Here is a 17,815-nt window from a genome sequence, read left to right on the forward strand (position 1 = left end):
TGCGACGGGGTGAGCTCCCGTTGCTCGGTCCCTGCTCCTGCCAACCTAGCAGTTTGAAAGCACGTCAAAGTGCAAGTAGATAAATAGGTACTGCTCCGGCGGGAAGGTAAATGGCGTTTCCGTGCGCTGCTCTGGTTCGCCAGAAGTGGCTTACTCATGCTGGCCACATGACCTGGAAGCTGTACGCCAGCTCCCTTGGCCAATAAAGCGAGATGAGCGCCGCAATCCCAGAGTCGGTCACGACTGGACCTAATGGTCAGGGGCCCCTTTACCTTTATTCTGCCTTAGTCAGACCACACTTGGCATACAGTGGAACCTCGGTTGTCGAACGTAATCCGCAAGACCGTTCTACTTCCAAAATGTTTGACAACCGAGGTGCAATTGCCAGTCGGCAAAATCCATCGAAAAAATGGAGAAACTGGAAGCATTCACTTCTGGGTTGTCAGCGTTCAAAAGCCGAAACGTTTGACTTCTGAAGCGTTCAACAACCGAGGTTCCACTGTACTGTGTTCAGTTCTGGGCACCACAATTTAAGAAGGATGTTGACAAGCTGGAACGTGTTCAGAGAAGGACAACCAGGGGTCTGGAAATTAAGCCTTTTGAGGAGCGCTTGAAGGAGCTGGGTATGTTTAGCCTGGAAAAGAGGAGACTGGGAGGAGATAGCCATCTTCAAATATCTTAAGGGCTGTCACATGGTGGAGGGAGCATGCTGGTTTTCTCCTGCTCTGGAGGGTAGGACTCAAACCAATGGCTTCAAGTTGCAAGAAAGGAGATTCCAACTAAACATTCGGGAAAAACTTTCTGACATTAAGAGATGTTCAGCAGTGGAACAGACTCCCACGAGAGGTGGTGGACTCTCCTTCATTGAAGGTCTTTAAGCAGAGGTTGGATGGCCATCTGTCATGGATGCTTTAGCTAAGAGTCCTGCATTGCAGGGGGTTGGACTAGATGACCCTTGGGATCCCTTCCAGCTCTAAGGTTCTATGATTCTATGATCCACATGTAAAAAGAGTTGTTCTTGTTGCATACCCACAACATCTTGTATATGGCTAAGAGATTTCAAGGTTAAACTCCTCTTGAGAATTTTGTACAATGGTGTGCAAGGAACTTACAAACTTCCATCAACCTCGTTGTGAATGCCCAGGAATGAACAAGGTTCTTCCAGACAGTGTTACTTTTACTAGTTTAGAGCAATATTCTTCTCAGGAGTTGCCAGCTTACAAATACCGTTATAAATAAGACTAAATAGATAAACAAACGATGCTATCACTTTGGAGTTTAGAGTATTCTGAAAACACAAAAGATCTGAAGGTCATCTAGTAAAATGAAAAGGCTTGTTTTGCAAGGCTTGTTTTGCAGAAAAAATACATTGAAAAAGCCACTTCTTCAAAAGAGCAGACACACGATGCTATGGATCCATACGATGCTATGAATGTAGAAACATCTTTTTAAAAGATTAGATAAATGCACTGAATTTAGGTCTATCAACGCTTATTAACCATGGCAGAAAGAAGTGCAACTATATGCTGGGATGGATTAACAGTCAATGGATAGTGCAGTCATGCCCAATTGCTAACATCTGGACTAATCAGAACTTAGGCTGCTGATCCAGATATTTGTAGTAACCAAGAACCCAAATGATGGCACTGGTACTTTGAGCTGCAGCATCACTTGTGAGATTTCCTGTCCATTCTGTTATCCACAAAAACCACTAAACTTCTCTCAACAATGCTGTTATGAAGACTGGGAAAGACTCCACCCCAAAATGCCACCATGCAAAACAGGAATTTACTGGGGTGGGGGTGGAGAACAGCAACAGCACTACAAAGTCCCAGTGCTTGAAGACAAAAATGAAGCAGCAAGAGGGATCCAACAGCTACAAAAAGTACTCTCACACACAAAACCACAAACAGCTGTGAAGGAATCTGCTAAGTCCAAGAACCCTTCTGACCCACCCACCCCCACCCGTTATTTCCCCCCAATAATGGGACTCAGCTACCGTTTGTTGGCTTCAGGAGCCACTCCTTGTTCAAGCTACAAACCATCAATTCCCCATCTCAACCAGCATTTTCTGTGATCAATGGAGTTCAACTGACAGCTGCCAGAGCAAAATATTCAAATGTGAGACCAAAATAAATAAGTAAATTCAGTGCTTATTTCCAAAGATGTACTCTATAAACAGAGCAAAGTATGCTGCTGTTTCATTTTTCTTAGGAAAACATCAGCAAGAAAGATCTTTTGCTTTAGGAATTAGCCCACATTCATCCATAATTTCACAAGCAACCATACTTATGGAACCTTGCTTGCAACAATATCAGTCCAAATTAATGTTTCTGAACCTGGCAATGATGCAAATTAATTTCATAAGAGGCGTACAAAAGGCTACAGTGCTTGGAGGCTGTAGGTTCATGGATATTTGGAGTGTTAGGATAACAGTAAAGAGTTCCACTAGCCACAAGCAAGGAGGCTCCTCAATGAATTATGAGGTCAGCATTAATCTCCCAAAGTGGCCTTAGATGAACTGCTCTCTCTCAGCCACAGCCATCCAGCCTAACATAGGAATAATATTTATTTTAAAAAAACATTTTATACCATTTCCAAATGTTCAAAGGAGCTCACAAAACTCAAATACCAGCAATACAAAATAAAAATGTATTTTAAGAAAATTTAAAAAGCAATACAGGCAGCTTCTCAAGACACACAGACTAGGGCCTGATTTGCTTGCCCCAACTGGCACCTGGGCTGAAACTGGGAGAATCAATCCCGTATATAGATGGGTCTTGGGTTGCAAAGGGCTTTTAAGGTCAAAATCAGGACCTTTAATTAGACCCTCAAAGCACACAGGCAGCCAGTGCAATTGGCACAGAACATATGCAATTTGCTGTCTACACCAGGAAGTAGCCTCCAAGGAGAGACCAAGGTCAGCTTCATATTTAGTGTATTATAGTTGTTGGCCCTAGAAGTTACAAAAGTATGCACTGGCATGGTGAGGTAACCTTTATCCTGGAAAGACCAGAACTTACCTAAGAGGTGCACTGAGCATGACACTCCCTCTTGGTCAGGGACACTAAAAGGTGGGCACAGGTGTACGAGGCCCACAGCCCAAGACTCTGAACTTTCATTGTTAAAAAGTAAGTTTCTAGCCCTCCTAGAAAGAAAGTTATGAAACAAAATGTGCAGGTACCTTTCAAAGTGATTTCTGTGAGATGAGGCAGCCTGGCTGTTTTCGGCTTTCGGTATTTTTAGCCAGTAAGTGAAGCCAGTACTGTAACTGACAATGGAGTTATTTGGACACTAAGTGATGGGAATCCCTGAGGTCCTACACAGCTGCCTGTCCTCTTTAGTGCACTTTTCCTACTTCTGTCTTATTTGCTTGTGGAATCTATGTGGCTTGTCCTCCCCCCCCCCCAGCAATCAGGATGCATCTTTCCCAGTTCATTCAAGATCTTGCAGGATCAAAGGAATAGTCTAAAAAGACTGGCCTGTGTAAGCTGATGGGATGAATGTACCTACACAGGGCTTTGTCTCTGGGCCCCCAAAGCAAACATTAACAATCACAGGGTCAGTGTGTCCATCACAAGACAAGCAACAAGAGGCACTATTCATTTTATTGGGATCCCTCTTCCAGCCTAGTTAACCGGGCTTCTCATGCACCCATAAGACTCATATTCTCAGGGTCGTGGGTTTGAGCCCCACTTTGGGCAAAAGATTCATGAACTGCAGGGGGTGGGACAAGATGACCCTCACGGCCCCTTCCAACTCTACAGTTCTATGATTCTATGTCTTTCTTAGAACTAATGTCAGATGAATACTCCTGCAGCAGAACAGAACTGCTTAAAGAAGGAATGTTACATTATTGGAAAATCCATTATAAACCCCACTCCTAACACAGGGCATTAAGATCAAAAGAAGAGCACTGCTGGATCATATCAATGGCTCACCTAATCCAGCATCCTGTTCCCACAGTGGCCAATGAGATGTCTAGTTGTGATTCCCAGCAACTAGCATACAGTTGTACCTTGAATCCTGAACGCCTTGGTACTCGAATGTTTTGGCTCCCGAGCCCCGCAAACCCGGAAGTGAGTGTTTCAGTTTGTGAACATTCTTTGGAACCCAAACATCCAACAGGGCTTCCACAGCTTCTGATTGGCGGCAGGAGCTTCCTGCCGCCAATCAGGAGCCATGCTTTGGTTTCTGAATGTTTCGGAAGTCGAATGGACTTCCAGAATGGATCCCATTCAACTTCCAAGGTACGACTGTACTGTGGAAGCAGAATATAGTCACCACACCTGGTAGCCTCTGACTGCCTTACCTTCCATGAATCTGTCTAACCCTCTTTTAAAATATTCCAAGTTGGTGGCCTTTACCACATACCGAGGCAGCAAATTCCATAGTTTCATTATGTGCTATGTGAAAAAGTATTTGATACTGATACTTTAATTGTGATTCAAGCCATATTATTGGGGAATTACTGTGAACTTCTCCTGTTCATTCAATGATGGCTGCAAAGGAATTGTCCTAGTGCATTATACCCCATATGCCAGAGCTCATTCCTTCACCCTTAATGGCAGTGGCGTTTAAGGACCTAGCAACACCACTGCCATTAAAGGTGAAGGAATGTTCTTTTCTGACATATGGGGCATAATGCACTCTGGACACAAATTTGCATATGTATGTTAATGCAAAAAACTGCTTTTTGGCAAATTAAGATAGCACGTAGGTGGAGACTCATCTGCACTGAACTTTATGGTTGATCTGTAAGCAAGGAGTGAAAGGGGCAAAGGATCTGGGGCTCATCAACACTCCAATTCAATGGTACCCCAAATTTACCTCACTGTGGCTAGTAAGAATTAAAAGATCAGGAACCCAAAGCCATGGAAACTATTAATGCAGAGCCTTAAGAGGAAGAGTACCATTTTGTCTGAATGGCCCTCTTGAGGACAACCCAAAACACCCTTTCTAGCAAGAAGGGTGCCTTCCAAATCTTTCTCCAGCTTTCTTTCTCCGGTTGAAGAGAACTGGACCCACAAGCTTTCTGAAAAGGGGCTGAGCCCCCAGTGAATTATTTTTCTACAGGAATCAAGGCAGCTCTTGTGGACACAGCAAAGGCCTCGAGTCCAGTGTAGAAAGCATCTCTGTCACCTTTCTCAGTAACCTCTCTGTGCACCCTCTGAAACACACCCTCTTTTCCTGCATACAAGCACTTTCCTGTATTTAGGTAAAGCTGGGGGGGGGTGTTTCCACAGCTAAGGCCTCACTGTTTACAGCTTGTCTGTTCTTTATCCAGCTTTCTTGGAAGCTGTTGCCCACGAACTCCCTCCTGACCTGTTTTTACAAAGGAGGCTGTGAAAGAGAGATGGCCCAAGGGTGCCTCATACAAGGCGGCTGCTTGCAAGGTTGACGAGTCTGGCATGTTATGAAGACATGAACATAGCCTCCAATATACTGCCGATGAAATAGTGACATACTTGTTAATACCCTTTTCCTGAAATCAAAGATTAGCGTCTGGGTGCTCCACCCACCCACCCCCACCAATATTAAACAGTGCTGAAGACTCTACTCCGCCTAAGGTACATACTATTCATTTCCGCTGCAACGAAAGGTGATCGTTGCTAAAATATACTAGGAAAACAGAAACTGGCTTACCCTACGCTAACAGTTTCAAAATACAGACCTCAGCTTTACAGTTCATTTGCATGCATTTGCACATGTGTGTACACCTAGAGACAAGGTACACCCATTTCCCATTGAAGATAACCTCATTCTAGGGAACCTGGAGCAGGATCTGAACTGCATAAAGGGACCACTCTTAGCAAATTGCATTAACACATTTTAATGGACCATTTGCCAAAGACATCAGCTGATTAATAGTGATCTCATAACACCACAACATTTCACCATTTTGCCTTCTTTTTGTTAGCCAGCTAGCTTGATGAAGAATTCTGGGGAACTTGAAAAATTGCACACTATTCTGTAACATTCTGGTTGCCCTTATAAAGGTTGTGGACTGATAGAGATGTTAGAATTTTTCATATGGGTCAACATGGCTACTATTACTTTTTACAAGAGGCAGTTTAAGGACACACATAAATTCTTTCCAACATATAGGAACAAAACCACAAGCCCATTTTGCTTCCTCCTGTCCAAAGCACAGATTTTGCTATTTTTACAATGCCACCTTTATTGAACCTTGACATTTGATTGGTCTGCTCAAATGTATTATTATTAATAATAATAATAATAATAATAATAATAATAATAATAATAATTTATATCCTGCCCTTCCTCCCAAGGGAGCCTGGGCAGCAAACATGCAAGTGAAAAAATCAATTAAAACATTTTAAAAACAATGCCAATACAGAGGCAGAAAGATGTCTCCTTAAAAGGCTTGTTTTACAAGTGAAGGATAGCAAAAAACTCTTCACCTACCATATTTTCTATGAAACCTTTGGTTTATTTCCCCATTTCCCATGCCCTACTGAATCCTAACCTGTAACTAGGCTTAAGCACATGTAACTAAAACAATCACATATTCATTCATCAAACATTAAAAACTTCCCTAAACTGGACTGCCTTCAGATGTCTTCTACAAGTCAGATAGCTGTTTATTTCCTTGACATCTGATGGGAGGGCATTTCACAGGGTGGGCACCACTACCAAGAAGACCCTCTGTCTGGTTCCCTGTAACCTCACTTCTCGCAGTGAGGGAATCGCCAGAAGGCCCTCGGAGCTGGACCTCAGTGTCTGGGCTGAATGATGGGTGTGGAGATGCTCCTTCAGGTATACTGGGCCGAGGCCCTCAACTCTCTGGTAGCTGGAAAGACAATAGCTAAAGCTGAGTTGAGGTGTGTGAGCCAGAAGCTAGAGGCGGTTGCAGGCTTGGCAGCTGAGAAACAGACCCATGCCTCATTTCTGGTAGAATCCAAGGCTGTGGCTATAGGAGAAGCAAGACCCTCTGGGGTGTTAATGCTGTGAGCCCCTCCATCATAGACTCAGGCTGTATATGTAAATAAACCATATATCATAAAGACACCGCAGTCTCCACTGTCCCTCATTCCAGAAAAAAACGAACCCTGGGTAAGCACCTGGAACCTATGGAATCTTGAACCGCTCGGAAATTGGGGTGGCATGCAACAGTACAGTGGTACCTCGGGTAACAGACGCTTCAGGTTACAGACACTTCAGGTTACAGACGCTTCAGGTCACAGACTCTGCTAACCCAGAAATAGTACCTCGGGTTAAGAACTTTGCTTCAGGATGAGAACAGAAATTGCGCAGCAGCCACGGAAGGCCCCATTAGCTAAAGTGGTACCTCAGGTTAAGAACAGTTTCAGGTTAAGAATGGACCTCCAGAACGAATTAAGTTCTTAACCCAAGGTACCACTGTGTATATCAAACAGTTTCACTAGGAGTGAAGCAGCTGACAAGTTCAGCCTAACAAGATCCTTATAGTAATCCCCCCAACTCCATACTCTTTGGTCTAAGCCAACATTTCCCCGAGGTCTCCAGACATCCCTGAACTGAAATCTTCTCTTTACTCTAGTGGAGATTAATCCAGCTGCCCTTTAATCTCTGATTTAAAACTCTTTCATAACGATGTTGAAAAATAAGGCCCCAGAAGAGGTTTCTAATACCTCTTGAAAATTTGGAGCCGAGCCATTTATTTCTTTAAAATTATTTCTGCACGGTTAGCCGTGGGCTGAAACACAGCATTCAAGAACGTCCAAAAACCATCAAGCCTTTCACTGGAGGAATCATGAAAAGAAATAAGTACTTCTTCTTTAGATCGTACAAATCGATTAAGAGGACTAAAGGATACCAAAAGACCACCAGTTCCAACCAGCACATTGGTGGCACAGCACAGACGAAGAAATTGACAATGACGGTGCATTCATTTATATAGAGCCACTAATGTATGGCACGTTATGTGATTAGCAAGGAGTTTACAGTTCAATATGTGAAAATGGAGAACAAAGAGAAAGAGAAAGGCAAGGATAATAAATGCTTAAGATGACCAAAGGCATCTACACATTCAGAGACTTCCATTTTAGTTGGGGGTGAAAGTTGTGGGATAAACAAGGTCTCCATGGAAGAAATGGGTTTTAAGAAGGGAGACAAACACAGACCGGCAGTGCCATCGTAAGCCTATTCCTGGGGTCAGGGATATCACAGCAAGTTCCAAAGGCTGTTTGGATCTATTGAAGATTAATTTGCAAATCTCAGTAAGTTGTAAGAGCTTTCCTTGCCATTTTTTTTGTATATTTCATAAACTATCCAGAAATGTAAGTGTTTTTGAGGAATTATTGAATGTACCATAATTTAAAATACCAGAGTGGTGAGCTGTGTAGGTGTAACTGCCCTCCACAAATATCATGGCAAGTGGAGAGGACTGGGCTGCCTCTCTAAGATAAGGCAACCATCTAAATCAGGACAGGCCAACTTTTAAAGGCTTTGGGAGGGAAGAGGGAGGACTCTAGGCCCTGTTAGAGCACTCACGGCTCCTTTTCAAAGGTGATTGCCTCCTTACCTTGCTTTCAGAAGGCAGCAGGAGGGCGGGGGCATCAAAGGCTGCAAAAAAGGGCCTTGAAGGCCATATGCAGCCCTTGGGTCATGCTTTGGACCACCCTGATCTAGATAGATATGGAGGTAAAAGTGAGAAAATAAATAAATGTGGTTCTCATGTTACAGATACGGTCGAAGGACACCAAACCTTCCCACACGATACGGTCGAAGGATACAGATACGGTCGAAGGACACCAAACCTTCCCTATACTGCAACTGGGGCTCAGAGGCCCAAATCTGCCCCTTGAGAATGCCAAGGTTTGACCTGCCTTTTTCCTGTTTTTTTTAAATCTTTCCCAAATGCTGTAAAAATGCTGCCTCCAGGCAGCACACAGTCAATCTTTTGTGTTGATTAAATATTTCAACAGTTCAAATGAAGGCAAAATAACTGCTCTCTTGACCAAGGAAAAAAAACCCTAACATTTTCTCTTCCCCACCTCCCTTCTCTCTGAACACTTTCTGTCTCTCAAGGAGCAGAGGAGAGCTGTGTAAACTAACAGAGTTCAGATATTAAGGATAGGGTGGGGATTATACCACAGGGGTGGAGGTTCAGAAAGCAACATCTTATTACAGTATTACTGTGGTACCTCGAGTTACAGACGCTTCAGGTTACAGACGCTTCAGGTTACAGACTCCGCTAACCCAGAAATAGTGCTTCAGGTTAAGAACTTTGCTTCAGGATGAGAACATTTCTGTACAGCGGCAGCAGGAGGCCCCATTAGCTAAAGTGGTGCTTCAGGTTAAGAACAGCTTCAGGTTAAGAACGGACCTCCAGAACGAATTAAGTACTTAACCCAAGGTACCACTGTACTTTAAACAGGAGAAATGGCAAGCCATCAATAGATTGCTGAAGTCAAAATAGTGCAGTCGTTCCCTTTAATCTCTTTTTAAGAAAAAGAGGGGAAAGTTAAAGTTTTGCTACGCTACCACGAAATGTCCAGAATACAGACATTGCCGTAACTTGACACAAACTGATGTTTCTTAGATAAAGAGTTCCCAAGCAGATTTATCTGAAATTCATGCATCTGATGAATTGGACTCTAGACCACAAAAGCTAGAGGTTAGTCTTTAATGTTGTAAAAAATTCTCTGTTGTTTTTGCTGCCACAGACTAGCAAAGCTACTCCTGTGGAAGCTCTGCCGGAACAGTCTCTATGTGGAAGCACAAACCTGGAGAACCAAACTGACGCAATTGTGGCAGTGAGTTGACTCCTTTTCAAACCAAACAGAACTAGCTAAATGTCAAGGGCCATTGAAAGGGTAGGAATCAGAATTTACAACAGTGGCACCCCCTACCAATTGGCCAAGGCATGGAGGAAAACCAGAGCTGTAAGAGGTCAATTTAGTTCCTGCAATATCATTCACTCTGAAAAAACTGCAAAATAAGCTTTGCAATAATTGAGCTTCTCCCCATCCCCATGCCACTAAAATTACTGAGGGTGCCACGAGATGAGAGTTTCTTGTGGAATCTGTGCTGCTCATGCACATGTGGTTTTGGGGTTTTTTTTGCAACACTACACATTGTCAATGTCAAAATGCCAGCCAGCACTTAAAAAAAAAATTTAACCCAGTATTGCTCTAAACACAGAAAATACAATAAGTAAAAATAATTCATTGTACACTCACAATCACTGCAGGTGTGAAAGCCCATTAGCACTTTGTGGGTGGGTGGGTGGGTGGGTGGTAGTGGTGAATGGTGACATTTCAGTGGTTGCCTCTATCCAGAGGGACAGCAATGAATATCCATGAGTGAATGAATGGGAATGTATGGAAGCTAATGTGTGAAACATGCATGCCGGAAAATCAAATCTCTATCTGGAATCATTCTAATTTTATTGGGAGCACTTGAGATGCACCTGATTAGAAAGAAAGCAAATTTGCTTAGAGGTATATAAGGTTCATATATAGGGACGCGGGTGGCGCTGTGGGTAAAAGCCTCAGCGCCTAGGGCTTGCCGATCGAAAGGTCGGCGGTTCAAATCCCCGCGGCGGGGTGCGCTCCCGTTGCTCGGTCCCAGCGCCTGCCAACCTAGCAGTTCAAAAGCACCCCCAGGTGCAAGTAGATAAATAGGGACCGCTTACTGGCGGGAAGGTAAACGGCGTTTCCGTGTGCTGCGCTGGCTCGCCAGATGCAGCTTTGTCACGCTGGCCACGTGACCTGGAAGTGTCTGCGGACAGCGCTGGCCCCCGGCCTCTTGAGTGAGATGGGCGCACAACCCTAGAGTCTGTCAAGACTGGCCCGTACGGGCAGAGGTACCTTTATATAAGGTTCAAAGGGACGCGGGTGGCGCTGTGGGTTAAACTACTGAGCCTAGGACTTGCCGATCAGAAGGTCAGCGGTTCGAATCCCCGCAACAGGGTGAGCTCCCATTGCTCGGTCCCTGCTCCTGCCAACCTAGCAGTTTGAAAGCACATCAAAGTGCAAGTAGGTAAATAGGTACCACTCCGGAGGGAAGGTAAATGGCGTTTCCGTGCGCTGCTCTGGTTCGCCAGAAGCGGCTTAGTCATGGTGGCCACATGAACTGGAAGCTGTACGCCGGTTCCCTTGGCCAATAAAGCGAGATGAGCGCCGCAACCCCAGAGTCGGCCACGACTGGACCTAACGGTCAGGGGTCCCTTTACCTATATAAGGTTCAAAGGAGCAGAGCGCCAGATGCTTTGAACGAAATCTCCCATCAGTCCCATCCAGCGTGGCCAAAGATCATATATGATAAGATTTGTAGTCCAAAACATTTGCCGAACATCAGGTTAGTGAAAGCTGCAACACCAACTTCCACCTGTGTTCCCTCCTGCATCTATTAATGGTTAAATTAGTCGTGGGGGAGGTGCTTTTCCCCCAGTTTAAGTTACCCCAATCTGCTGAGAACATGAAAGGGCGAAAACACAGGTACCTGTCTTTGGATACAATTCAGCACGTACTATTTAAAATAGTAAGTGCATAAATTTTATGAAAGAAAATAAATGAAAACAAATATTCAGAGCATCTTCACATAACACTTTAAAGCAGCTATGAGTATTTCTCATTATGCCATCTGTGTGCATGTATGGATGGTGTTAAAATAGGACAGAAAGCCAAAAAGAAAGAAAGAGCCATTTTCAAATTAGAACATTCATTCCAGCCATTGACAGGCTGGTGCTGGTATTAAAGATACGGTTCATACAAAACCCAGTTTGGACAGCACTTGTGAAAACAGCTCCAATCTTGCCTCCATATAATTTAAAATCCATTATTCCTTGCGTTTTCCTCAGTGAATAGGTTGAATCATCATTCCCTCACTTTGTCAGAAACCCTTTAGGATGCCTGAGGAAACTGTCAGCATATCCCTTCCCCCATCATTCAGTTTACTTTATTTTGGGTTAAACGCCAAACACCTTCAGCCACTGACTTCTCACTTCTGAAAAAGTGTACATCTTTGCATCTCTCTTCCAAATCCTTTTACAGCCTGTGAACACATTCTGCTGGAAATCTAGTGTCCAGATCTGAACACCGAAAGGAGGTCTTTATTTCCTAAGACTTGGAACAAAGTCGTCACCCCAAAGGCAAATTAAAACTTCAAAAGTGCAGGCTCTTTTAGGTTTCAGCCTCAACCCAAAGGAGCTATTTTATTTTCCTCTCACCCTACCCTCTTCCTCCATCCACTCACAAACCAACTCCCTCCCCGTTATATACCAATAAACATTTGAAAAAGAAAACAAAGTCTCCATTTCACACCATGAATAATTAGCCCCATAAAATGCACTAGTCAGAAATAAATACCAGTTCAAAGGAAACATGACTTAGAATTCCCCTGGAAACAAACAGCTGATACAAGGGAGTCTGACAGTGTTAAACTTCTATTATCGTTTCCCTTTCACCTCTGCACAAACAGGTAATACATACCTATACCCATAAAATCACTGCCCCTCGTCCCAGGAATATCCTTTAACAAAACCACTTTGTGTTACTGCTAACCCAGAGGGAGCTGCCCAGAGTGGCTAGAGCAACCCAGTCAGATGGGCGGCATACAAATAAAATTAATAATAATAATAATAATAATAATAATAATAATAATAATATCATCAACCCAGCAAGTTAAGTTCTTTGACATGTCCACACTATAAATGGGGTTCAACTGTCACAGATTTCTCTCATTTCTAGGACTGCCATAAAGAGAGAAAGAAAAATCCGGGGGGGGGGGAATCTATTAAAAACAGAGGATATCTGGTTGTGGCAGCCCTCATACATTACAATAGATCAAATACGTCAATATAAATACAGCTTTTACATTCCATGTGCTGAAGACCACAGCAGGGGCCCAGCATAATGTGAATACAAACGTTTTTGAAGCTTTATTTGCTTGAACTACAGGAAGGCAGGATAATTTTGTTGTTGCTGCTGTTGAAAGACAAAACCTTATCAGAAAATACCCCAATGCAAAATCCAGAGAGACAGCAAATAAACTGCCGCGACCAAACCGAATTATCATCCTTGATAATGTCTGGTGGAAAGAGGGGTAATCTGCCCAAAAGGACGGAGGACAAACTCTCAAATGTATCTTACGCCCAACGACGCTGTTCTCCTCTGATGGTCCACTGGCACCATTTTCTCTTCTCCCTAGCTGTGTGATACTAGCAAATCAGGGATCCTGTAGCGAGCCAGATGATGTCACACTGCTAATGTAGCCAATCAAATATGGCTATATAGCATCACTGAGGGCAAAGAAAGCCATATTACCTTCTGGTTTCGCCAGAAGCCGCTTAGTCATGCTGGCCACATGACCCAGAAAAACTGTCTGCGGACAAACGCCAGCTCCCTCGGCCAGTAAAGCAAGATGAGTGCCGCAACCCCAGAATTGTTTGCGACTGGACTTAACTGTCAGGGGTCCTTTACCTGTACCTTTTAAGGGTGTCTTAATGTGCTGCAGAGGTGCCATCCTCACAAGGAGAGGCCAGAAGATGGGGGAGCATCTCCAAGTTACTGAGGGAACAAAGGGATGTGTGATCTTCCTCCTACGATTTCATTTGGGGGGACACTCCCCTCCAAAGCACTGCTGAAATGGGGTTCGTGTTTTGCACCACACAAAACACTTCAACCCTAATTAACAACACATGAAAACTAAATAAATATAAAAACCTCTTCTTATTTAAACTTACATTGAACACAAACTCAAATCACAGGGGGTCAGCAAACTTTTTCAGCAGGGGGCCAGTCCACTGTCCCTCAGACCTTTTGGGGGGCCGGACTATATTTTGAAAAACAACAACACAAATTCCTATGCTCCACAAACAACCCAGAGATGCATTTTAAATAAAAGGACACATTCTACTTATGTAAAAACACGCTGATTCCCAGACCGTCCGCAGGCTGGATTTAGAAGGCGATGAGGCCGAATCCAGCCCCTGGGCCTTAGTTTGTCTACCAATGCTCAAATCACTTAACTTGCTCCGAACTGTCCCAAGATTCTGCTAATCACTGCCTCCTTGTTGGTGAAATTACCTCAAGAAAGCTCATTATTTGCTCATGTACCTTCGAACTATGTTTTCACAAAAGACACTGTAAAGTACCCTTGATTAGGGGCGTCAGAGACTTTTGACAGAAACGGGAGCAGAAGCTGTTCACTTATTTGTCCCATGTCTGGAATGGAAATCGGTCCAGCGAACAGAATTGGGATTCACTGCTGCTGCTGTTTTCTGTCTGCAAACAATACATAATTGATGGGTGTTTTCGTTTTGTTTTTAAAACCCATTTGGATTGTGTTTCCTCTGCACGGAAACGAATGGTGTGGAATAATGAAATCACTTACACGATTAATCGCGTAAAATTCCACAACAGCAGGATGAATAACGTAGTTTTTGTCAGAAGTCGAAAGGCAGCAGGTCGGAAAAGGTGCTGTGTGAGGTGAACATGGGGCAGAACAGAAATCAGCGACTTCTTTGGTTCTCTTGAATATTGTGTAAATGTTGGGGGGGGGGGAACGGCATAGGACTTTGAAATGAAAAACACTCTGGAAGCAAGGACTGCTTCCATCATAGGCTGAGCAAGATCCAGCCGCTCAGCCCCACTCTCTTGCCTCAGAGGACCCGTTGCCTGCCAACTGCTGTTAAAGGAAGATGGTTTCCATCACAGGCCAAGTGAGATCCAGCCACTTAGGCCCACTCCTTAACTCGGAGGGAGCAGGCGCTTGGCATGACACAAAGGAAGAACAAAGACCAAGAATAACCCTGGCTTCGTATGCACAGCATTTTATTGAGCGGACAAGCGGAGACCACCCCGACCCTGGGCGACACCCGCGTGGAATAATGACTCAAGACAACGTGTTATGGGATTAAAATTTGGCCACAACTTTATTAAAGCTTCAGATGTAGGGAGACCTCGGCTTAGGCATTGGGCCTAAGTCCCCGGCCGGGGATCTGGGGGGAACATCAGGGTTATCCAGGGTATGTGGGGATTGGGCTGGCTCTGGAGAACGTCTGTTCAAGCAGAGAGCCTGCCCCCCATTTCGCCACCATCGCAGGGGGGGGGGAATAATATTTTGCAAGGCGTTTTGAGAGCCACTCAGGGCTATTAAGTGGCACAGAAGTATTTGAATAAATGAAAAGTGTCAGGGAGCGCAAGTCTTGAGCTCAGCCTACTGAGCTGCACGCAGAAAACCTTTTGAAGCACAGAACTGAGTAGGACTGTACAATGCAAGGCCTCCCAAACTGCACCTGGCTGCATGAGATCACTGGGCTGGCCAAGCCTGGTACAAATACCCCCCCGAAACCCTTTAAAAGCAACAATCCCAAACCTGCTTTCAACCCTTGCCTGGTGAATAGAACACTACCTTCTGCATTTTGCATTTCAGGCTGAAAACCAAGCCGCACCTCAATTGTACACAGCTCCAGAAACAGGGACCCCGACTTGGAAAATCCCCAAGTCAGTACATATTTCCAGGGCCATCTTTCTAGCCTGGCCCAGTCTATACACACAGTATGCACATTTGGGTTCATGGAGGCTTTATAACTGGACAATGGCAAAATAACAATTTTAACCCATGTGTTTGTATCAGTTTGTTCAGACCTGGGTCTGTCCCAATCACATACAAAGAAGCTTTTATCATTTGATATTTTGGTGCGTTCCTTTACTGTACTTTGTTGGAAGCTGCCCAGAATGGTGGGGCAACCCAGTCAGATGGGTGGGGTACAAGAAATAAATTATTATTATTATTATTATTATTATTATTAATCATAGGGTTGGTCCATTTCAACAAATGGCTCTACCTCTCCTTAAAAGGAACACTAACCTCCACTGTTGCACAAGGATTAAAATATATACACTGAAACCTGTCATAATCCTCGCCTACATTAAAGGTAAAAGAAAAACCACATTCCCAACGTAGATTCAGTGAGCAATTTTAGATTCATTTGTTTGTCTCGTGTGTTTGGCTGTGTATCTTTAACAGAGATTCAGATTGCTGGAAAGTGGCATAAAGAAGAACGAAGAGAGCTGCTTGTGAACCTAGCAAATGTGTACATGTATTAAAATGATGGGTGTTTTTATTGTTGTTGCTTTTAAGCTTAAAAGCTTGGCTGCAAAAAAAGGGGGGGAGTTAAATGTGTCAGATGAAAACGTTTTTAACTAAGGCCTCACTGCTCAAGATTGGTACAGTACAACATTTGGCAAGCAGCAGTCTCTTCCCTTGATGGCTTTTTGCTGCTGTGGCACACTATCACTTGCTGACCGCATGTTGTGTAATACCGTGCACTTCCCCCTCCAAAATTAGTCCAGAATCCTTGCCACACAGCAGTTATTACAGTGGGAGGCCGCTTATTAGTGGGTGTCCCCACCCCATGCTTTTGAGGTGTGACAAAAGGGGGTGGGGAATATAAAATACTCTGTGGTACTTCATGAGATGCAGCAATACAGTTGCACAAGGCAAGCAGCACCTCAAGGGATGGGCACATGCCTACCTCTTTACAATCCTCAACTTCAGTTTGGAGGGAGGGTAGATTTGTGGTCAGAAACAAGCCAGAAAATGGGACTGCATGTACTTTCAAGTGCAGTTTGCATTCTGCAAATATAGACATGTGTCTGGCTTACCATTCGATCCCTGCCATATGAAAATACATGTTCCACATCCTTTTACAGACATTACAGATTTAGGGCGGTGCAAGCAATCCCCCCCCCACCAAAAAAAGTGATGAGATGAGGCGGCGCAAAACAACAACAACAACTTATATTTATTTGGGTACATACTGAGAAGCTCCATAAAAAAGCAACTATGCTAAGCAGAATTATAGTGAAAATAAGAAATTTGGGAGGGGTGTGCAAAATATTATCCCCACCCCCGTCCCCTCTCCAATCCTTTATTCAGGTGTGGCATTCTGTTCTTTATGTCACTTGCAATCTGGGGACCAACATTAATATTAGGAGATGAATTTCATGTTCAGAGTTTGTATGCAACTATGTCCACAAGGACAGCCTTGTTCTTCCCGCAGCTGCTATGGGCTAAAACTCTTGTGATAAAAAGGCCCTCAGCTGTGGGGGAAATGGTTGCTGTTGCTCAGAGGATCCTGCCTTTAGGCGGGCACTCAGATTGGATAACATTTGAGGCCATTTCCTCCTTTGATTCCTTGACAAACAGCTTGAAGGCATATTACCAGTTCTGGTTATTACGCCTCCCGGCAGACTTCCAATAAGTTTCTGAAACATACAGGCGTTCTTTATGACCGTTTGTGGGCCGTGTAAAGAAGTTCTTATTTGTCCTCACCAGTGCAAATTGACATTTCTCAAGATCATGGACATAATTCTTGACAGCGGATAAAGAAATTGCAATTGCTGCTTGAGCAGCAGTCTTTGTATGTTTCAATCAGTCTAAAATTATGGCAGCACAGTGTCTGGCCAGCTCCTCTGCACTGTTCCAGAGTTGTACATTCTGTTTGTTTTGTACGATTCAAAACTTCCTTCCAGGTTCTGAGCAAAGAAATACAGTAAGATGTTTCTAACTCGGGGAAGGGTGTGGAGGAGGAACACCAAGGGCTACTTCACTCATATAAAATCACAGCTTGCGGGAAAGAGGTAGGCAAACTTTCAAAAATGTACTCAAACACAAGACAGCAACTTAAAAGGCATGCCCTGTCTCAATGCCTGGATTGTGTACTGCAAAAGGCTGAGACCAGGGAACAGCTTGTTTTGAGTATAAAATGGGTACCAAACCGAAAAAAGTTTAAGAAGGGTGGGGACAAATTCCAGGAAGGACTTTGCTGACATAGGAGCTGAAAGACATCTCTCTTTTT

At 43.9% G+C, this 17,815-nt stretch overlaps 2 protein-coding genes across 7 annotated transcripts in view; one reads left to right on the forward strand and one right to left on the reverse strand.

The window, feature by feature from the left end:
* The window catches only part of NKIRAS2 (NFKB inhibitor interacting Ras like 2), a 272,510-nt gene that overhangs the window by 150,174 nt on the left and 104,521 nt on the right, over positions 1 to 17,815 (forward strand). The window lies entirely within an intron of this gene.
* The window catches only part of ZNF385C (zinc finger protein 385C), a 154,683-nt gene that overhangs the window by 130,849 nt on the left and 6,019 nt on the right, over positions 1 to 17,815 (reverse strand). The window contains exon 1 of one of the 6 annotated variants that reach the window (XM_083582958.1): positions 14,344 to 14,870. The exons of 3 other annotated variants lie outside the window; for them this stretch is intronic. Coding sequence is in view for 2 of the 3 variants with exons in the window: in XM_083582955.1 (XP_083439081.1) it covers positions 13,437 to 13,473 (37 nt within the window). In the remaining variant the exon portion in view is untranslated. Of the gene's footprint in view, positions 1 to 10,187; positions 10,232 to 13,436; positions 13,489 to 14,343; positions 14,871 to 17,815 lie in introns of those variants that run through there. 2 more of the 6 variants (XM_083582955.1, XM_083582956.1) reach the window with 2 other exon arrangements.

Source organism: Podarcis filfolensis, assembly GCF_964270895.1.
Source record: "Podarcis filfolensis genome assembly, chromosome: 13".
Classification (NCBI taxonomy): Eukaryota; Metazoa; Chordata; class Lepidosauria; order Squamata; family Lacertidae; genus Podarcis; species Podarcis filfolensis.